Source organism: Crocodylus porosus, unplaced genomic scaffold (assembly GCF_001723895.1).
Source record: "Crocodylus porosus isolate Cpor-Errol unplaced genomic scaffold, CroPor_comp1, whole genome shotgun sequence".
Taxonomy (NCBI): domain Eukaryota; kingdom Metazoa; phylum Chordata; order Crocodylia; family Crocodylidae; genus Crocodylus; species Crocodylus porosus.
Window position 1 is genome coordinate 8,604,367 of NW_017728931.1, and position 23,412 is coordinate 8,627,778.

Below are 23,412 nucleotides of genomic sequence, written 5' to 3' on the forward strand. Positions count from 1 at the left end.
CCCACCAGAACAAGGGTGGGCAAAATTTCATATATTTCAGACATTCGGACTGGAAGGGATCCTGGAAGATCACTGAGTCCAGCCCTCTGCCCAAGCTGGGGCAGGAAGCCAGCAGGGATCATAGGATTCCAGCAAAATAAACACCCAAAAGTGTCTTGAAGACATTCAAAGTGGGTGCTTGAACCACCTGTGGTGGCAGTCTATTCCAAACCTTGGAGGCTTGGACAGTAAAGAAGTTTTTCCTTATGTCCAGCCTGAAATGGTCGCAGAAGAGTTTGTGACCATTCGACTTTGTCATCCCTTGGGGTGCTCAGGTGAACAGATGTTCCCCCAGCTCCTGGTGAACATCCCTAATAAATTTATACATGGCCACCAGATCACCCCTGAGCCTGCGCTTTTCCAAGCTGAAGAGTCCCATGGCTCTCAGCCTCTCATCATAATGTCTGTTTTCCTGACCTCTTATGCGCGCATGGCTGTCCTCCGGACTTTCTCAAGCTTTTCCACATCCTTTTTGAATTGTGAAGCCCAAAACTGGATGCAGTACTCCAGCTGCAGCCTCTCCAAGGCCGAGTACAAGGGGAGAATGATGTCCCAGGATTTGATTTAGAAGCATCTATAGATGCAAGCCAGTGTTTTGCTCATTTTACTAGCTGCAGCATCACACTGAATGCTCATGTTTATTTTGTGGCTAATCATGACCCCCAAGTCCCTTTCATCTGTAGTGCTAACCCGGGTAGCACTGCCGAGCCTATAAGGATGCTGCAGGTTTTTCCTCCCAAGGTGGAGAACCTTGCATTTTTCAGTGTTAAAAACCATCAGGTTCTCGTCTGCCCATTTGCTGAGCCTGTCAAGATCTGCCTGTATCACCCTCCTGTCCTCAGGTGTGGATGCTTTACCCCAGAGTTTGGTGTCGTCGGTGAACCTGGCCAGCTTGCTTCTGACACCAATGTCTACATCATTGATGAAGATGTTAAAAAGTAAGGGCCCTAGGACAGAGCCCTGAGGGACCCCACTGGTCACACGGCACCACGACAATTGACTTCCATCAACCACCACCCTCTGGGTCTTGCCGCAGAGCCAATTCCCTAGTCAGCGGATTGTGGTGAGGTCAAGGCCACAGTTAGCCAGTTTTGCCAAGAGGTGACCATGGGATACCACACTGAAGGCTTTTTTAAAGTCAAGATATATGACATCAATCTCTTCCCCCTTGTCCAGGTGATAGGACACCTGGTCATAAAAGAAGATGAGATTGGTCAAGCAAGACCACCCGCAACAAACCCATTCTGGGTATCCTTCAGGATATTGCTGTCAGCTAGCCTGTATATGCTGGCCTCTTTGATAATCTTTTCCAAGACCTTCCCCAGGACAGAGGTCAGGCTGATGGGTTTGTAGTCTACCAGATCCACTTCCCTCCCTTTTTTGAACACAGGCACCACATTGGCCTTTTTCCAATTGTCAGGCACTTCACCAGGAGTTCTCAAAGATCCATGTAAGCGGCTGAGTTACAATGCTTGCCAGCTCTTTGAGTACACTTGGGTGTAAACTGGGAGGACGGCTGACTTGAAAATACGGAAAATTTTCAAATTTGAAAATACGAAAATTGCCAGATCCAGCTCTCCAGGCAATTCCATCCAGCCCATGGGGCCCCTCCGTATGCCCTGGCCCTTGCTGCCCCTCTGCAAGCCAGCACATCCCTGCAGAAGTTACAGCTCTGGCTCCTAAGCAAATAACCCCCCTCATCCCAGCCTGGCCTCTCCCACCCCCAACCCCAAGCCAAGGGGAGCTAGAGACAAGAAGCTTCTGCTTGGCCATGCAAAGACTCCCTACTTGGGAGAGTGGGGATTCAGGTACGGCTCCACTGGGCTGTATCCAGGGACTCCTGCTGTGGGAAAGGCGTGGGAGCACAGGGAGCCATGTGCTACGAGGCTGGGTCAAGCTGGCCCCACATGCTGCCACTACATGCAGCAAGGAACTTGGGCAGGAGTTCAGAAGCTATATGTTATGGGGCTGGGTTGGGCTGGTCCTGCACACTGCCATCACATACGGCCAGGGACTTGGGTGGGAGCTGCATGTTAGGAGGCTGGGTGGGGTTGGTCCTGCATCCTGCCAGCACCTGCAGCCAGGGACCAGGGTGGGAGTACAGGACCTGGCCCTATACCCTGACACCTAATGTGACCGGGGACTTGTGTGGAAGCACTACTGGCCCATGTGGCGCTGGCCCTGCACACTGCCACCACATGCAGCCAGGGACTCGGGCAGGAGCTGCGCGTTATGGGCCTGGGTGGGACTGCCCTGCACACTGCCACCATCTACAGCCAGGGACTAGGGTGGGAGCGTGAGGAGCTGTGTTCTATGGAGCTAGCAGGGCTGGCCCTGCTTGCTGTCACCACATCCAGCTCCACAGGCTGGCACACTCCAGAGACTCTGAGGACTGCCCCCTCCCACACGCACACACACCCATGCGCTCAGACACATCTACCATCCCACACCCCACCATACCCACACACACCCACACCCTCCCACTCTCTACATCATAACCACACACACCCACACAGCCCACACCCTAACCATGTACCCTACACCCACACCCCTCCATATCACACATACAGCCAACACCCCACCGCATGCACACCACACCCCTCCCATACACAGCCTTACCCCCCACACACAATAGATCCCTGTATTTTGAGCTATTATGCAATTGCCTCTATATATACTATGAAAACACACATGAATCATGACAAAAACATTTTTTTAAAATAAAATTAAAATATGTTATAACAGATGCATTTTTTTTAACGTATGATTTGTTTTTTTTCCAGTTGTAAAATGCTAGCACCCTTCCTCCCAAAAGGAGTACTTCCAGGGCAAGGGGAGGGACTTCTGGTGGCAAAGGTCACGGATGTGACTTCTGGTCCCAAGACTGCAACCAGGGGGTGAAGCACCCTTCAAGAGGCAAGGCTACCCTTGCAGCCCTCCACAGCTCAGCAGAATTTAAACAGCCCTCCAGCCAAAATAACTGCCCATCTCTGCAATAGAGTGCATCCAATTTATCTCTCCACTGCCACCAAGCCTCCTCAATTCCTTTGAAATATGCACTCCATGGCATTTATCCTTCCATTGCCAGAAACCTTCACTATTCCTACCAGAATATGCCAGATCAGCAATGAATGCCTGAAGCCAAAAAAGCTCTCTCCTCAAGCAGCCTCTCCTTAATGCTTGAAAACTATCCAGCTCTCCAACACATAGTTCCTATGGTATCCTAGCTACCTATTGTCAATATCCTTCCCATTCCCAGATATGCATTTCCTCCTTGTTTGCATCTTAACCACTGGAAATCCTCTAAAGGGTGGCACTTTCATGCTATCAGAAACTTCTGAAGTGCTCAGTTGTCCCTGCTCCCAAAAATAAGTTGCTGCCTCCAGGCTAGAAAGCCTCCCCAGTTTGTAGTACTGACTGCTTATTCAAAGATCTAAGGCAGGGGTGACCAATTATTTGGGCTGGAGGACTCAGAGACTGGTCTGTGACCCCTGCAGGCAGGGAACACAGCTGGGCAAATGGGATGGGGCCACAGGCAGGCAGGGTGCAGCATCCAGGGCCAGGATCAGGACCAGGATTGTGAGGTGGTGATGACAGTATGAGGCCAAGGTAAAGCAGTGATCTGCTCCCCATACATCCTTGCAGCAGGTACTAGTTTCTCAGGAAGGGACGTGTGGGGAGTGGGTAGCAGTTCTGTCCAGGACTCCGACCCCACGCTGTCTCTGGTCCGCAATCCCAGCCCCAGCTGCCTGTCCCACTCCTGGACACCACTCCCCAACACCTGTGACCCCTGCCCCAGCCAACCACGCCCTGCCTGTGAGGGTCTTGGGTCAGCCTCCATGGAGACCCTGCCCACCTGCCCACCCACTCCAACCAGCAGCCCTGGCAGCAGGTGTGGGGCAGACAGCGTGCCCAGGCAGCAAGGCTGGGACCAGATCTAGTGGTGGAGACACTAGTAGCAGAGACAAGGAGCGGCAGCCAGGCAGAGTGAGCTAGTGCAGGGGCTACTGGGAAGCCAAGTCTGGCTGTCTCGCCACCCCTATCCTGCCATGCATCCAGGGGCAATGAGACTTGCTGCCCACACCACAGCCTGGGTTGCCCCCCACGCTAGGGCCAGGCAGGGCTGAGGGACCTACCATGGGTCAGACAGAATACTTGGGCAGGCTGGATTCAACCAGCAGGCTGCATTTTGCCCACACCTCATCTAAGGGTTGATCTAAACACACAGTTGTACCAAAGTACTCAAATCAGTTCTACTGCACACACTATTTCAGTGCAAGTCTGTGTGTAGACATATCTTGGACCTTTCAAAATATGCAAATTAAAGAGTGGTTTTTGGTGCAAGTTTAGGTGACAACTAGCCCTAAGATTTAAGAGACCACATATCAGTCTTCCCCCTTACAGATTTCAAATTCAACTGCCTTTTTTTGGCAAGGTAAAAGAACACTCAAGAAAAACACCCAAATTTGTACGGCTTGTGGATTTGGCAAATGGTTGACACCTCCCTGGACTCAGAAATTGGAATTCTTAGGAACATAGGCTAATAATTGCCCATTTTTATCATCTCTGGGAGGAATTAACAATTTAAAACCAGATGGGAGGCAAAGACATCCCCGTTAATCTATGTTCAGTTGCCCTTCATGGATCACATGGTTAAAACTGCACTGTCACAGCAGCTACTCCCAGGACCCATGCTAAAATCTGGGGGAACCCCACCCTACTTATGTCAATCTCAGTTGGCTGAAGGATCTTCCAATTAACACCAGATAATTGAGGCCACTAATTAAGACACTTGGCACAGCCCCTAATCATCTTGCAACAAAATCCTCTATAGAACTATGCTTGTATACAGTCCTTGAAACCACACTGAAAAAAAAGTTCAGCAATTAGTACTGCTCCATTCCAAAGAAAGCAAATCAAAGTGAATAGAAGGGAAGCACTTTGCTGTCCAAACCTCAAGTTTCCAAAAATAGTCTGGTTGGCTTTTGAAGATATCAAGTTCAGGAGAGAAGGCTTCACTGTAGCCAAGCTTCATGTTTGGTCTTGAATTTGGCTAGCTTTTTCAAGCCAACAGGTAACCATAATGTATGTCTTTTGCATGCATTACAATTTATAACCATTCTTCATATCCATCCATCCATCCTGAAGCAGACAAAATTCACACTCGTTTTTGGTGGCAAAACAAAAGCACTAAAATGACTAATTTAACCAAAGCCACAAACAAAACAATGGAAGAAACTTGAAACTTGAAGCTCTATATTCACACACCAGGCACCATAAGCCTGGCTCAGCCCAGAAAAGAAGACCCACTCCTTCCAGAACCTAGTCTGCATGTTTTCAATTTATCGTTTTCTGATAATCTGCCTCTTTTTGCTGCACAATCAAGCCAACTGACCTACCTTTGATCCATCAGCAGTAAAAGAAGTGTGACAGTGTAACTATAAGATTAAATATATTTAACAAATTATAGCCCTTTCCTCTAAGTGTTTGCAACACATCTTTCCATCTTGAAGCAGAAGAAGAAAGAATGTAGTTCACTTTTAAAAATCACTATTTGGAAAGAACACCAAACAAAAAAGCTACACGCAACCACAGCAGTCTCTGCAGGGAGATTTTATTGTCCGCCTCTGTTATATTCTTAGCTCCATGTTCACGGCACTCTCCCAGCTTCCATTTTGTAGACACAGGTTGGTCAGTCAGGCTTCTCTTTATCTCAAACCGTCCTTCATTCTCTCCTGCACAAGCAACCTTCCTTTGAGCTGATAACATATTCATCAGCCCAGAGGGTGACTCTCACATTCCCAGGCAGTACAGTTCTGGTATGCAGCTCTGTACAAGATTGCTATAAAGCCCAGCTGCTCACCTCCTTGCTAGCACAACAGGGAATCGTTTGGATACCCACATGGCAGGTCACCATTTCAAGCCCACTGATAATACTTCCCCACACATCTACAACTAAGCCATGCTTATACATCTTGCACACGAAACCTTTTTCAAGTAAGTTTCTATAGACTCGAAAACCTTAACAGATGCATATTATTCACACAGCCTGAATGCATGTGTATATACTCATCATGTACAAACCACCCCCCCTGCTATGTCAGAGAATCTTATTTAGGTTGTAAAGCCAAGCTCTAAATTAAGAAATGACAAACGTGCAATCTTTCTTGTTGTCCTATCCTGTCCCTCATGCATATGGAATAGTCACTTAGTTTAACCATAAAACCAACCCTCTTCTCTTCCAGGAAGTCCTGCCTCATTCACTAACAAGTCTTGCAACAAATGAAGCCTTCTCATTCCTGGTTGACTGATTTTGAGAGCCAACCCCTCCTCTGTACCAGACAAGGCAAGTCTCATGGAAAAAAATAATATGCAATTATCTAATTAAAAGACTTATTATAATATAAGCACCCAACCCTGACTATTCTATGTCCTAACTTTGGACAGCTGTTGGGAGACCTGCTCAGCTTCCCCAGCCTCCAGTAGCTCCCTCTTGCATCCCTGCTACAGCACTCGTTCCCAGCAGCAGGTAGGGAAGCTGCAGCTGAGTAGGAGCATGGGGCTGGCAGAAGTGCAGAGCCTAGGGCCTGCACCCAGTGGGGCAACAGGAGCATGGAGCTCGGGTGGGCAGGGTGTGGGTATGAGAGAGGGCAGGGGGTGTAGGGACGCCCCCACTTTCATGGCACGCAGGCCCTGCTGCTGGCGGCTGCAACAACAGCAGGCTGCAGGCTCCTGGAGTGCTCAGGGCCCATGCAGGCACTACTGCCTGGCAGTGCACGGTTCCAGCCAGTTCCTTCAGCTGCAAGTAGCGGCAAAGAGCAGTCAGGCCAGCCCACTTCCACTGTGGGGGGGCTCACGTGCAACTCCCAGGATTCACACGCCACCAGGGGGAAACGCCATGCAATGGAACCAACTGCCTTCTCCACTCCCTGCCGCCACATGCAGCTCATGGGACTCTGCCAGAAGTGGCAGGGAGACCTGCTCCCTGCTTCCCATGAGCACACTAAGGGCCTGCCACCTGATGCTGCTGCCGTTGGGGGGATCCTGCACCACACAAACCCTACACCCTGCCCAAACCCTTCCCATATATACACACCGTCATAGTCCCCCCAACATAGCCTATGCCATCCCCCCCACACAGCCACACCCTCTTGCAACCCCCGTGCACACACATACACCCCCACATACACCCCCTACACCCCACCATACACAGACTCCAGATACGCAGATTCCTTAATGCCGAGCAGAGGAATGCCGAGACTCAAACTTGGAATGGGAACAAAGATTTCACAGACAAGGTGTAGCAGGTACAGGACTCTCCTGTCCTGCCCACTTTTATCCAATCTTGTCCCCTTAAGCTCCATTCTCTAGACACCCCCACCCCACCTCCCTTTTCTCTACTGGCTCCTCATCACAATACCATTCTTTTTACCTAGCCAGCCACAGTCTCCATTCCTCAAGCTTCTCTACCAGCTTCAGGTCTCCTTGCTCAACAGTTTTTATTGCCAACTTTCTACATCCCCACTTTGAATCCCAGTTTCCCTGTCTGGATTCCCAACATGATCTCAGTGTTTTACCAACCCCTTCCTTGACAATGTAGCTCCTTATCCATTCTGCTTTCCTAGCCACGTGTTCCCTAGTACCTTGGCTCCTAATCAGATCTGACTTTTCCTTCTCTCATTTTTCCTCCAAACCTACTGGTTCCTAGTGGGGGTGGGCAAATCAGGGCGACCACCCTGGGCCCCACAGAGCTGGGCAGAGCAGCAGCAGTATGGAGCTAGGCAGAGTGGTGACTCTGAGTCCAGACACTTGCTACCCCTGCCCCTGCTGCCAATGGTGGCAGCAGCTTCTTCGGGTATGGGATTGGACTGGGGCCAGGGTCCCACATGGGTTGATTTACCCTGGGCCCTGCACCCTGCTTGGGTCACCTCATAACATAGGCTTCATTCTCAGCTCCAGCTGTATTCCCCTTCTCTCTCATGTTGACTCTTTGTTCCAATATATTTCCCCCTGGACTCCATCTAAACCCAATTTATTTCCGTTGGCAGATGAATGAGAAAACTTCCTTCTCCACACTCCCCAGACCCTGGTGGTGGTGGTGGGGTATTTCCTCTCATATTTTCAATCTCCCTTCCTGCTCCCAGCTCTGGAGTTCAGTCCTGACCCACCCCAATGAAAAGCAGGGCTACAATTGTTGGTGAAGTCCTTTTCAACACAAAGCTAGAGAGCACTCTGTACAAACAAGATGTTCAGAAATAGTAGTTGTAAACTTTTAGCATATCTTCCCTTACTCCTCCCCCCAATATACTAACAATTTGGGTCAGGTGAACACTGATTTTCAGGGGTATAAATTCATGACAAATGTCATCTCTCACCCAATTTCAGGTTTTAATTTCTAAGCAAAGGTGTGCTAAATTCCCAACAGAGAGATTGTCAGAATTTAACATGGGTGAAACAGTATCTGCCCTAGCTTCATCTCAGTCTCAACACAGTGAATGGATCCTTTTTGGTTGACAGACTGCCTGAAACAGACATCTGATAAGGAAAAAGAAACAAAACAAACAGCTTCAACAGTCTAACAACTCATAACCAAGAAAAAACAATATGGCCTTATAATGGGAAGTGTTATCACACCTTAGATAACCTTAACACCAGTCTTTCTAGAAAATGCAGCCATCAAGGGATACACTCTCTGCCAGGAAGGGCAAAATCAGGAACAAACCCTCTGGGCTCAGAGTAAAGTTCAGTTATAAAACACTACTTTCTTTCTGGAGAGGGTGTAGCAATAATATTATCATAACCATTTCCTAAGACACAGCAGGGGAAGGAAAGAGTCTGTCCTACTGGTCTCAGGGTATATTAGGACATTTCATTCATTCTGAACCTTGGGCAACTGCAATTAGATACCGAGATAAATGGCCTGGTTTTCTCAGGCACTAAATATGAACAGCCACTAGTGTTCAACAACGTTGAAAATTAGGTATTCAGATGTCTAATACCAAAGTGCCTACTTTGAGTTTAAAAAAGCTGGCCTTCTTATTTGGAAGCAAACAGCTAAGAGTCATGCAGGTGGGGTTCAGCTTCCAACTCTCCAACATATGTAAGGCACAGAAGCATTGACGGTCTTTCCAATTTATTTTCTGCATTGGTAAAACTAGATAACACAACACCCAATGTTACAAGGGTATCAGTAAGCAGCAGAAATGCCACCATGAAGCACGCTATGTAACTGTAGAGTACTGTGGTTGGCAACAGAAAAGATCTATGACCTTTATCACTACACAGTCCCGCTGCCATTTATATCAGAGATTCTTCTGCACCTTATTTACATCTTACTCCAACAAAAGGCAGTTTGAACTAATGATCCCTGCCACCACCAGCTCTTCCTTCATTTTATGAAGAGAATCCAAATCCCCTTATGAAGCTAACCCTTTGTTTCCCTATCTCCTTCAGGGATAAGACAGTTAAAATGCCTACACTTGAAATAAAGGACACTTTGGAGTTAATCAGTTACTTCTGAACCAAAAGATTTTTTGCAGGTATGCATGTGTGTACGCACACACATGTGCATGCGTGTTATTTGGCCACAAAACCACAAAGCCAATTATGTACAGAGCTCCAGTGATGTACAAGTTAGTAGCATTTATATGCATGGGCACCTCATTTGCATCTGCCTAAAACTTGTCAGCCACTAAGAATTTTTAAAAATGTATTTTAAAATATTTAGCGAGGATCCCTGTACTCAAAGGAACAACTAGTGCAGTTTTCCACGTCTTTCTCCCAATGTGCAGCCTAGGGAAACCAACACAGAGGACAACAGGTGGAAGCCCTTCCCTGGAGCAAACTACCAGCCTGATAACATATTTGGGCTTCAATGGAAGTCAAAACCCATAGACAAAACTGACTTGAGCTGTAACACACAACATACAGGAGAACATACTATAGCTCTGCTCATCAAGTTCAGTACACCTCTATCTGTTATCATGTCTAAAATGAGAAGCACTTCCTACACTGTGCAATTAAAGGAAACAAGCATGCAACTGAATCCAGACATCTCCCACTTTGCAACTCTACTTCAAAGACATTAAAACAAAATATTTAGTTCCAATTCAGAAGTTCTAGGAAGCCATTCCAAATGAAGCTAGAGAATAAACCCACCAGCTTTGTAGCTCAAGTTCTTGTTAACTCTAGAAAGAGCCTCCCAAAATCTCCTTATACCCTCTCCTATGCTATAGGTATGCTATAAGTAATTCATCAGTATCCAATGCTAAAACCACAAAAAAAAAACCCAACAGGATTTGATGGAAGAGAACACTAGCTTGGTCAAGTGAGCATGGCATCCTGCTGCTCTAGAGCAAACCATCTAGCCCAGTGTCTCACCTTTTTGAAGCAACAATCATATGAAAACACTGGCCCATACAATTATAGTATCTCCCTTCCTACTATAAGGAATTAGCTTATTGAGCCATCTGCTCCAATAACTAGCTAATCCCCTGCTATAGCCAATACTAGATATATCCAGTAAAACAGATATGTAATATTGCACATTATACCCATGTGCAATGTGGTAGAGGAAAGAATATGCTGCTAAAACAAAATAAGAGAGGAGTTCCTTTATGCAAGCATCCAGCTGTAACATTAAATACTATTACCCCTATTATGGCATTTGCTTAGAAAAGAGAACTCTGCGTCATTCTCTAGTCTGTCAGTAAGCCCATAACACTAGAATTGAGGAGCCAAATTCAAAACTATGGTAGTCCCACTTAATGTATTTTGATCTACACGAACAACACACATATAATCACAAAAGCATATTAACACACACAGTTTCCCCACTCACTACAAGGACTTGCAAATTAAAATACTGGTATTGGAGAGAGACAAGCATGCAGATGCTGGTTTTAATTCTAGTAACTGCATCATATCGAGGGGGCAGAGGCACATCACACACTATGGCACAAGCTGTTCACGTAATGAGCATAGCCAGCTTGAAAAGCTAGTCTGACCTATGGGTACACTACCTCTCTTCTGATCCCCAGGTAATCTATGGCACATTTTGTCTGCCGCTGATAGCAGACAAAACAAGCCATACCTAGTTGTCTGACTGGTCCAGACCCCTGCCTGCTATAATGACATTTTAATACTGTTTGTCACCATTTCAACTATGGAAAAGGTAGAGCCTAAGAAATACAGACTACCTGGCATAATTTTAGAGTTGTTTCCATTCAAGAACTCAACTGATTAGGGGTCCACCAATAAAGATTCTTTTGGCCAATACTGATGGCCCATTATTAAGCAGCCATATTGGCTAATACCAATCCGACAGCTGGCAGCCCGGCAGCTTGGAGAGCAGCATCTGACCAGTAAGTCCGTGGGGCAGAAGGGGAATGGGGGGGCAGATTGAGGTCCCCACAGTGAGGGAGTGGGGCTGGGGCAGGCGCTGCCCAGCTGGGGCAGGGCAGGGCATGGGATGCAACTGTGGGCAGCTTGTCCAGGCACAGGGGAGTGGGGAGCAAAATAGTCTCTTCCTGGCAGGGGTAGCTGGGCTGGGGCTGCACATGGGGCAGGTGGCAGTGATGCTGAGAGGGGACCCAAGGCAAATTTTGGGGTGACTATAGCTCACCCTACAGCCCCCCCTCCCAGCACCATTGCCACCCATCCCCACCCACCCCGAGCACAGCCCTGACCCAGCTCCCTGACTGGGAAGAGGCCGGTGCAGCCCCTGGCCCTGAGCAGGCATCCTGCCCTCACCCCGTGCACAAATCTGGGGGACACATACAGTGGCAGGGTGTGTGCAGCAGCAGAGAACTGCCTTCCTCTCCCCCTCCCCACCTCCCAGCAGCTCCATCCCACACCTTGCCCTGCACCAGCTAGGTAGTGTCTGGTCCTACCCCCGCCCCACTCCCCCACTCACCATGGGGGCCTCAATCTGCTCCTCAACACACCCCCTTCTCCCCCATACCCCTTCCCTCCGCCACAGGCCTAGTGGCTGGATGCTGCATTCCAAGCTGGTCTCCTGGCCATGTGCATGCTGTGGCTGCATGCAAACATGCAGCATTTATCAGTAACATTTTATTGGCTACACCAGCCAAAAAAAGCAGATTGCCAACAATGTCAATTTTTCTTTATCAGTGCCTATGCAACATGGACCAATATATCAGTGCACCTCTACAACTGATTGTAGAAACACTAAAAGGACAGTGTTATACCTCTGACTAAAGATTTGTGACTGCTTGTATTTTTTTGCAACAACAAGAAGGCAAAATAAATTAAACAAACACATATATGTACACTTTGCATACTGTAGTACACTCAGTGGTTTCCTCTAGGCAGAGCTGTCCCTGGGGGTGTGCGGGGCCCAGGGCATATCAGCTTATGTGGGGGCCTGGCAGGGTGGGGGTGGTGTTGCAAGCGGCTGGAGCTGGCAGAGAGGGGGCAAGGGGTGGCGAGTGGCTGGAGCTGGCGGAACGGGGGGGCGGTAGTGGTGGCCATGGCCGGGCCTGTGCAGCATTGTCCACAGGGCACCCCAAAGCATGGGGCCCAGGGTGGTCGTCCTGATTTGCCCACTCTAGTGATGGCCCTGCCTCTGTGTACCAGCCTTCATACACTAACAAGATGATGCAATTTATAAAACAAAAGTGTTTTAAGAACAACAAGGTGTCAGGGTAATTTAGAACTGCTGGATCTCAAACTACTTGCAATTACATTCCAAGTGTCAAACTCAGGGTGGTAAATAAATTCTTTGGCCCTTTTAACAGATGAGAAAAACTGAGTGAATCACTTAAAAGAGTCACTGCTCACTTAAGAGCAACAATTCCTGCAGGTAAAGCAGCAGCCAACCACAGCAATGCTCTGGCAATAGATTATACTTCCCTTGCCCATGGATTCAGCATGATAAAGTATATTTTGGATGCCACGTGACTGAAAGCATGCAAAGAAACAACAACTGTACCTGCAGCATTTGGCAGCTATTAAAACATTTCCCTGAGACAATCATGGAAAAGTCCAAACTGCAGCTTCTTTGACCAGGGACACCCTGAAATCTAGGCAGTCCGTGCTGTGGCTACTGCATAATTTTAAGCTTCCACACAGCTCCATAATCACCGACTCATGAAAATAGTACCCTGACATTTAACAAAAAACAGCTTGACAAGTTCTTGATTAAGATTAGGGAACATAAAGGACATGAATTAGTGGGATAAAACTTAGTGCTAGAAGATAAAGAGAGAGGACTTTTTAAACTATCAAGACCCAAGTCAGTGGTTGCAGGTTTTTTGTACTACTGTTGACATACCAGGCTACAAGGAATTGTACCCCACCACAGTACAGCTTTTGGCTAATTATCAGATTTTGGAAGATCATTACTGGGGGAGGGGGCGTGGAAAATCAACACCAGCTCTTACTACACACAGGTAAAAGAACAAAGCAATTCTCAAGTACTGGTTTTATACTTGAATCTTGTACATAATTCTGAATAACATTGGCATTTAAAACAAGTTTTTACTTTTTTCAGAATATAAACAGAGTTCAATCCAACACCAGTTCAAATTCAACTCAGCCTGGCAGAAAGAAAAGTCAGTCCAATCTCACTATGGTTTGGTGGCCTGCATGAAATGGACTACTGAGGAAATGGAGTTGAAGAAGCAGGACAGTATCATTTGAACTGATGGATGTCTAACTAAGCACTGCTGGCAACATACAGAGAAATGCAGAACTGAAAAAGCTCACAGGTTAACCTTGTTTTTTATCCCGAGGATGGCCCCATCAGCTCAAAGCTGAGGTACTTCGGCTGACAGGAAAGCAACACCCAAACATTTGTACTTTCCCTGTTCAGGATCAGAAAAAAGAGCTTGTCAGTTTTAAGAGGCTCCCACTGTATCACCTCCCACCAGCACCAAAGAGATTTGCTTTCTATTTGGTTTTGAGTACTCTGTACTCAGTACAATTTTTAATAAACCAGCCTCTACTGTAGAGTTGCAACCTCCCCACTGTCAGGGAATCAGCTTGTGTTGGATGCTGCTGCCAGCAGCAAACAACAGGAGATAGGTCAATTCTGCAGTGCTGAGCAAGGCACATCGCCAAGGCCGCTGGCCTCTGTTCGATCACTCCCAGAGCCATTTCCTGCAAACTGCAGGGAAGGCTCTCAAACAGAACAGTACTGTTGGACTAACAAATACCAGGAGGATGCTGAAGCAAGCAAAAGGTAAGCAGCTAGAAAAAAAAGAGGCGGCTGAAAGCGAATCAGAAAAAAAGATACCTATGATGGATGATTTAGGGGTGGCTCTTACAATTTTTAGAAGGACCATTTTAAAATTACATTAAAACCCTTTTCAACAATAGATCGAGTTGATCCAAGCACACTCGTTATGTTTTGGTGAAGGCAACACTCATCATTCTAGTTTTGAATTTCTTTTAGCTCCTTTTTATCCTGCAGAAATGACCCCAACATCCTAGTTCTTTCACTCCCATTGCCATGTTTGGCTGTCACCCAGGAGCTTAATGAGACAAGATCTCAGCTACATCTAACTGGTTTCCAAGTCAGTGGCTGAACAAGGGACAGATCTCATGATAGAAAATGAATTAGCTCCTACGATGTGGCTGAGAGCTAGGTCAGAGACCTGCAATGAACTGCAGTCTCATCATTATAGGTCTTAGTTACCAAAAAAATGAGTGACTAGACCAGGAATCCCCATTAACTGCAGACAGGGAACATTTCAACTTTTCTCTCATTAACTTCTCCCTGACAAATAAAACAAAACCAGAATCATTATCCAGTTTTCAGATGTCATCCAACAGACAACAAACAGGCCCGTTGATCACAGTTCAGATATTCTCCTTTATGCACCCACATTAGTGTAATTTCTTCCTATAGTCTTTTAGGCAGTTTGTTTGCTTTTGAATTCCCAGTATAGAAGCCCAGGAAATCCTATGAAAAAAACAAACAAACAACTTTCACCTTCAACAATATTTAGGACACTCAAGGTTCATTCAGTTCAGTAGTTGTTCCTGATTATGAAAGAGTCTTGTGTTGCAACCAGCCTCCACACCTCCCCAGCAAGCATCAACAAGCAAGAAGGAACTGGCACCCCCAAAAGACGAGCTGATAGTACTGATAATTAGAGAGCACAACCCTTAAAGATGAATGTGCTATAAATATAATGGGGGGATTCGAGGAGTAGTCTAGAGCTCATTACAGCTACCCTGAGCAGCAGTTATGCTTTGCACTCCATTTCTCCCTCTCACAAAAAAACAAGCAAACAAACTTTACTTGAGGAGACAACCATAAGGGTGTATCTTGTCCACTGCCCGCTTCCTCTCATAGCACTGTGTTCCATACAGTCTACTGTCCAGTTTAGCTTAGTTTAAAGGTGGCCCAAACAACAGAATCTCTCTCTCCTTTCTACCACAGGCCATGGAATCGTTTTTAGGGGTGCACCAATAGATTTTTTTGGCCGATACCAATGACTGATTATTAAACAGCCATATTGGACAATACTGATCTGATAGCCACTATGCAGCTGAGCAGCTTGGAAAGCAGCATCCGGCTGGCAGGTCTGTGGGGGGAAGAGGTGGGGGTAGGGGGCCAGATCAAGGCCCCCATAGTGAGGGAGGGAGTGGGACTGGGGCAGGGCCTGCCCAGCTGGGGCAGGGCGGGGCATGGGACAAAGCTGCTGGCAGCTCATCAGGGGGGCGCAGGAAGGATGGGGGGAGGTGGTGGCTCCCCATTCTTGTGTGCAACCCTGCATGTGCCCCCCAAATTTGTACATGGACCGAGGGCAGGCTGCCCACTGCAGGCTCAGAGCCAGAGGCTGCACCAGCCTCTTCTCACTGGGTGGGACTGGGGGCTACACTCAGTGTGGGCAGAGATGGGGCAGGCAGCGACACTGGGAGGGGGCTACAGTGAATTCTGGAGTTGCTGTAGCCCACCCCATAGCCCCACTTCCAGTGCCACTGCTGCCTGCCCCACCCCACCCAACCCAAGCACAGCCTCGGCCCAGCCCCCATGCTGGGAAGAGGCTGGCACAGTCCCCAGCCCCAAGCTTGCAGCAAGCAGCCCACCCTTAACCCACATACAAATGCAGGGGGGCACATACCCCCGCCTCCCCTGGGAGTGTGTGCAGTGGCAGGAGCCAACTCCTTCCCACCACCCAGATGAGCCACCTGCAGCTCCGTCCTGTGCCCTACCCCAGCTGGGCAGCCCCTGCCCCAGCTCCACTCCCTCCCTCACCATGGGGACCTTGATCTTGTCCCTCCTACACCCCTTCCTCCCCACAGACTTAGCAGGCAGCTGCTCTGGGCTGCATTCCTGGCCACATGTATGCTGCAGCTACATGCCTGCACACAGCATTTATCAGTGACATTATTGGCTACTCCAGTCAAAAAAAGCCAATTGCTGATAATGACAATTTTCCTTTTATCGGTGCTGATGTTATGTGGACTGATATATTGGTGTACCTCTATTAGTTTTCCCAAGGCCAAACAGAATTCTTACTGTTAGGACATACTTTCTAATATTTAGTCTCAAGTCTTTGCTTAAGTTCATCTTATTTACTTCTAATATATTCTAGACAGAAGTACCATACTGACCATATCAGAAAAGCAGTCCTCCTATCATAGAAAACTTCATACCCTATCACCAATAGTGCCCAAGGTACAAGAACCCTCAGGTTGGAAGACAGAAAGGAATTCTTCCTATGGGAAGAATAATCTCAACCAAATCATATCTGATTTATGCCTCGACTCATGGAGGTTTCCACCCCTTCCAAGCTTAACAGAAAAACAAAACAAAATAAACAAAAATCAATGCTTTACTTACAGTTGTTTCACATGCTCTCAATTTTGATATAAACCTACAATCCAATTTGATTTCTTTTAAGTGCTTGTCCTCAGTGATTGCATTGTATCAACAAGATCCAGGGGTCATACATAACAGTTACACAAAGTATTTCTTTGTATCAGTTTTTTTGTTTCCTGCTATACAATTACACTGAATACCCTCTTCCTAGTCACTGTTTCTCAGAAGATACAAGTAGCTAACTTTATACTACTGTTATTAGCCACTCTACACTTTTAATCTCACCTGTCACTAATTTGACTCTGAATTTCCAACCCAGGTGTATCACTGACAAAATATCAGACTTCCAACCTTAATTCTACTATTTCATATTTTGCAAATCTAACATGAGACAGAGAGAGAGAGAGAGAGATTTTCATTTGGAAATGTGGAACCATAAACTATCATCCCAGTTAAAAGACAAATCTTAGTTGGGACATTATACACGAGTCACCTTCAAACCAGAAATGGGTAAACCTGCACATTTACTCCATTTAACAACATAAACAGGCACAAATACTGAAACAATCTTTTTGGGAGACACATAGCTAAATGAAGGAGCTTGAGTTTACCACATTCAGATATTGGAATTCTAATTTCTGTTTCACCAGAATAAGCTTCTGTAACTTCTCTGTGTGGAGTGAGATCTTGTTCAATAATTCTGGGCATTTCACTGTATAGCAGTCAGGACAGAAATAATAATCTCCTGGCTTCTGTTTTAGTGTAACCTCCTAGGTTACATGAAACATTTTACAAGAGAGAGAAAGAAGTAAGACTGGAAGAAACAGATCCATTTTGCCTGTGTGCTGACCACAGATTTGGATCAGTACAAAGGAGCAACCACAAAAACAAGCAAGAGAGAAGAAAGTTCAGGAGACAGAACCTTGGTTGACTTGAGATAAAAGCAAGGCTGATAGCCTACCCAGCTAAGACAGGCCATAGCAAATTTCAATTCCCACCCCTCAAGAACATGCCATCCCACTCCCTTAAAGATGCTCAGTGGACATTATGGTATACTTATGCAGACATTTTGTACAGAGTAAATAATTTTTTTAAATCTTCACTGAATTTCTTCTTTTTTTTATTTGCTTCCTTCATGCCATTTTTCCTATTTCTCTACATCTCTACTTTCTCATTCTTTTACCTTCAGTAGCAGTGCTCTACATTGCATAATAATGTAGCTTTCCTTCTCTTTCCTCTCTTTCTTATCCTAAATTGTCCATTAAGGGAGCACTAAATGGTGAACAGCAATAACAGATTGTGTCAAGGATGCATAGGTGGTTTTCAACTGATCAGCACTCCAGGCTGTGGAGACCATACTTGGCTAAATTATCTATGCATCAGTGGAATAAGCTATTACATGCATAGATGGGGAGAAAGAAGAGATCCACACCTTAACTTCTACCTGAAGCCCCACTGAAAAGTCTAATGCCACCTCAAGGTTGGTGAGGTTTTTACCCTTCAAACTGAGTACATACAGGGTAGAAAAAGTCGGAAGGGTTGGGAAAGAAGAGAAGCCATTATCAAGGATCAGAGATTAGATCACATACAAAGAAAAACATTGAAAAAACTGGGATTATTTAGGTTGGAGAAAAAAAATGACTGACAGGTTATTTGACAATAATCTTCATATACAAGAAGGGGTGTTATAAAGAGGATGATGACTGGCTATTCTGTGTCTATGGGGAACATAATGAACAACATTGGTTTTAAATTGCAACAAGGAAAAAGTTATGGGCAATACTAGACAAACCTTTCTACCTGAAAGGATGGTTAAGCAGTTGGGGTGCTTGCAGACATGGAAAATCAAAACAAAACAAAAAAGTGCTTTATTTTAAATTCAGCATGCTTATGCCCAGAAAAGGCAACACATTAGTTCAACCCAGCTGTGCAGTGTCTGTATAGATTGGGTGGTTTAGTGGGCCTTTTTTGGCACTTACCTCTAATAGCTGATTGAATCAGCTATTAGATGAAAGCACCAAAAAAGGCCCACTAAAGCATCCAATCTATATAGATGCTGCAGAGCCAGGTCAAACTAACACACTGCTTCTTCCAGTAAAACACATTCTTCCCCCCTCCCCCCCACCATCTGCAAGTAGCCTAGAACAATTACTGAGGTCCTGGAATCTACATCAGTGAATGCACTTAAGTGCAAGATAGACAAACACTTGAATGAGATGGTTTAAATGGGGCTGATCCTAACTTGAACAAGGTACTGGATTGAATGACTTCCAAGTGTTCCCTTCCAGCCCGATTTTTCAAAAGTACATGTAGCTGCTTTAGCAAGATACAAGGAGACACTTTGGGAACATGCTCAGGGACAAGCCTTTGCCAACTCCAGGACCATCTCCCAACCAAATTACAAAGGCACAAACCAAGGAGCCAAATTAACTCTTAAAAATGGGCAGGAAAAAAACAACAATAAACATGTTGGGAAGATCATGATCATGAATATTGTACATAAATGTGTTGGGGTTTTTTTTAAAACATAATTTCCTTGCTGCTCACTCTATTCCAGACATCTTTCCATTGGGATATGTACGCCCATCGCATATTTTAAGAAGACAGGCTTTAGTCATCTCAAGTTCTCCTTCCAGACTCCTGACAGGTTATATTGATAAGTGAAATTCCCTTTCATTTTGTTTGCTGTACCTCAAGACTCACTTGAATATTTAACTGGAATAAGTACCTAGCCTGAAAATAAACCTTAGTGCATTTTCCTCAGAACTCCCATCTAAAACACAAACCATCTGCGCTTACAGAATGAACACAAAATGAAAAGAGTCACTTGTTCTATCCGGACACCCTAAATATGATTAATCTCATACCACACACAGAGAACCCCTCAATACAGTATGGTGAACCTGCCAAAAATGCAGAAATTGGATTGAATATGACTCTCAAAGGACAGTCTCCTTCCCCTAATTCTACAACTGAAGGACCAACGTAGTCCAAATGCAGGTTCACAAAAATCAACAATTTCTATTTAAAGATCACCTTAGATATAAGCACAATCAGGTATCAGAAGTGACTGATATCCCTATTAATTTAGATTCAATATGATGTGCTGGCATGTGTATGCATGTACACACATACACAATCTTAAAACAGGGGTGATCATGAACTGCAACAGTCTTGCTTAATAGATACCCGCCTGGCCCCCAAACTAAGCTAATTCTCACCAAGGTTCCCATCTTCAATGGTCAGTACTACTTCATCCATCACCAAGGCCCGAAAGTCTAGTTCCTCTTCACAGCACTTAGCCTTGAGCGCCCTCAGGATCTCCTGCTGAGGGTAGTCTTCTCTGATGCGACGGTCTGTTAAAAACCACAGCCTGGGAGCAACTGAGCTGCACATCTTGGACTAGGTCTTGCAACCTCCGGGGTTTCTTTTCAATGAAGCTTCTAGATAATAAAGAAGGTAAAAAAAAAACAAACAAACCCAAACATGTTAGTGTAAAAAGGTTCTGTCCTCAGCTCTCCTTCAGCCTCTAACCTTTTCCCTCTATACCACTGATTCCCAACCAAGGAGGCTTGAGATCCTTTTAAAAGTGTCCTGGGGTACCATGAAACACTAAATGTGCGAACTCATATGTCTGATTTGCAGCATAAACCCAGAGTTCAAATAGGAATCTAAAGCATCAAAAACATTCCAATCTTGTGCTCCAAGTTCTCTGCAACAGAGAGAATCGTGCTATTGTTTTTCCATCATTAAGACACAAGTAACAGCTAAATGCTGGCATTTTCCAGGGGATGCCTTGAGTCTAAAAATGTTGAAAACTATTGCTCTACACGCAGCTGTCCTTTCAGCATAAAAATGTATAACTTGATTCACAGAGGAACAGTACAAAGGCCAATCAGTAACAGATGTAAGAATAGTAGTAACAAAGTATTTTCACTAAGTGATTGCCTGGTAACCTGTGAAACAAGTTCTGGGTCTTCAATCAAAGCTCTAGTGCAGTGGTTTGCAACCTGTAGTCCATGGATCCCTGGGGGTCTGCATACTATGTCTAAGGGGTCTACGAAAGATAACTGTGATCAAAAGTATGTGAATACCCACACTTGGGGTCTGCACCTTCAGTCAAATTTTTTAGGAGTTTACAAGTGAAAACAGGTTGAAAACCACTACTCTAGTGCAAGCAGTACGCCCAGGACAGATCTATTACAATTGGGGTATCCATAAAACTCAAAGTATTGTCCCAATTTATTCATGGAAAGCAAAGGCAAAAAATTAAATGACTTGTTCAAGATCATAGATTCAGCTTACAGGAAAATCAACTCCAAGTACCAGTTCAGTTCCTTTGTCACAAAACCATCTCTTCCTTATACATGGAAAACACCCGTGGACTTCCATCTCCCACATACAAAAATTGTAAATTATAGCATGAACACTGTTAGTGGAGATTACAGCTAAGGAAGTACAGATGTACACTGTTACTGCTTCCTTGCTTTGACTATACAGAGAACTTTAGTCTCTAGTTTCTGACATGGTACATTTGCCATCTGCTTACAAAAAAAGCCTCTAACATGTCCAAGAAAGACTATTATGCAAACAAAAAAACCCCACCAAACAAACAACAACTTGTTCCTATTATGTAAATTTTCCCCAACATCTAGGACAGAGCATGTGTTAGGGAAAGGAATTCTTGAAAATACTGGAGCAGCCCATCTGCAGACTTAAACTATAGATTCGGTCCACTTACACTTGTCACTGATCAGCTACATAAGTGTAGCTGCACTGGCATAAACCGCTAACACTGACAACATCATCACTGTCAACACGGGTTTCAAGCAGAAGTTAATCTGCTGGTACAAGTAGCCACTTTGCTTGACCATACTAGAAACACACAAGCAGTGGTAGATTAATGGATGTAACAAGACAAAATGTATTTTAATTCATTTATTAGAGTTATATGGTATTTTTCCAAAAAGTAGAGGGTGGCTTACAAAATTACTTACGAAAAACAAGCAAGGACTTCCCGAACAGTAGATCAACATAACCTTGTTTCTTAAATGCCTGCCTAAATAAAAGATCTTACAGCACTTGAAACATGTCTAGGCTCAGACTCTGACAGGCCACAAGAGGCACAGAGTTCCAGAGCAAAGAAGCTACTTCGGAGAATTATCTTCCACGTGTTTTCACCAAGTAAATTTGGCATTCAGATTCATAGATTGTAAGGGCTGGAAGGGACCTTTCAAGATCCCTTGCAGATAATAATTGTAGGAAGGTGCTCTCAGCTGATCTTACGGATTGAGATAGGGCACAAGAGAGAAGGTGTATGTAGGGCCAAGACTGTTCAAGGCAGTGATTCTTGGTAAGGGTGCCATGAGATCCTTTCAAGGATGCCACACAATACTAGTACTTTTGGATGTGCAAACACGTACGCATGATTCACAAGATAAGTGCAGAGATTTCAAATAGGAATCCATATTGTCAAAAATATTTGGACCTGCTATGGTCTTTCTGTGTTCTTTGCAACAGAATTGCTTTATCCTTCTACAGTCAAAAAACAAGTGACAATTAAGAGCTGGCATTTTCTGACGGGTCCCTTGAATGTATTGAGGTCAAGAACCAGTAGTTTACAGCCCTGCAGGTCAAAAGTTAGCATGATGAATTGCATCCAAAAAGCAACTAGAATCAATGCAGACTCTGAAGCAGTGCACTTCTGCCTGACCAACTCCATCAGGTGAGCTGCCCCCTTCTGCACCAGGTTCCAAATGGTCAAGGGCAGTCCGACATAAAGCCCACTGCAGCAGTCTAGGCTCTACATATAGAAGGCTAGACTAAAATAAATCTAACCTCTAAACAAATTCCACATGCAGGCAGGCAGTTCTTCAGTAGAGAGAACCTACTTCAAATTATATTCAGAACTGTTTTGGGAGGGGCAACCATAAAAACAAATTATATAAAATACTTTAAAATTAAAGTTTTTGCTCTCTGCTGCTACTTAAAGCTATGTTAAACAGTACAAGAATCAAATTAAAAGAACGGTCATATTCACTCCTGCTATTTTGGCAGCAAGTAACTGTCAAAGATCATATCAACATTGCGCTGCTCCTAGTGCTTCAGAAACTTAAAAGCAGCAACAGGATCACCTCTTCTACCTCTTTATTCAGATGAAAGGGGAAAAAAAAACAATAAAACCCAGAAGCAAATAGGGTAGTACCTATTCCCTACAGCAACTAAAATGTTCATGTTTGAAGTAGGAAATGGAATGCTTTCTCCTTTCAGCTGCGGAGTGAAGTTTGCAAGAGAAACATTTCCAGTTTTACACTCCTAGTAGGGAGAGGCCAATACAAGGATAAAAAACTGGGTCCTGAGCACTAAGACTCTGCTGCTTTCTAAACACGAGAGAAGGGAAAGCTGAGCTTACCCTGGCTGGGAATTTGACCCTACCCACTTTCCTCTCTTGCATCAGATTCTGAGTAGTTTTTTTTCCCCTCTGGCTAGGTTATCACAGCTCTCTTTGCATAAAGTTAAGAATGAAGTGGAAGAGGATGTTTGAGCTTTACTATTACCAACAGTAAGATGTTCAGGAA

General features: G+C 45.2%; 1 protein-coding gene across 2 annotated transcripts in view; it reads right to left on the bottom strand.

Moving 5' to 3' along the window:
• The window catches only part of RIMKLB (ribosomal modification protein rimK like family member B), a 79,779-nt gene that overhangs the window by 51,537 nt on the left and 4,830 nt on the right, over nt 1-23,412 (bottom strand). For both annotated transcript variants that reach the window (XM_019544149.1, XM_019544148.1), the window contains exon 2: nt 20,056-20,277. In XM_019544149.1, coding sequence (XP_019399694.1) covers nt 20,056-20,230 — 175 coding nt within the window. In that variant the 5' untranslated portion in view covers nt 20,231-20,277. The remainder of the gene's footprint in view (nt 1-20,055; nt 20,278-23,412) is intronic.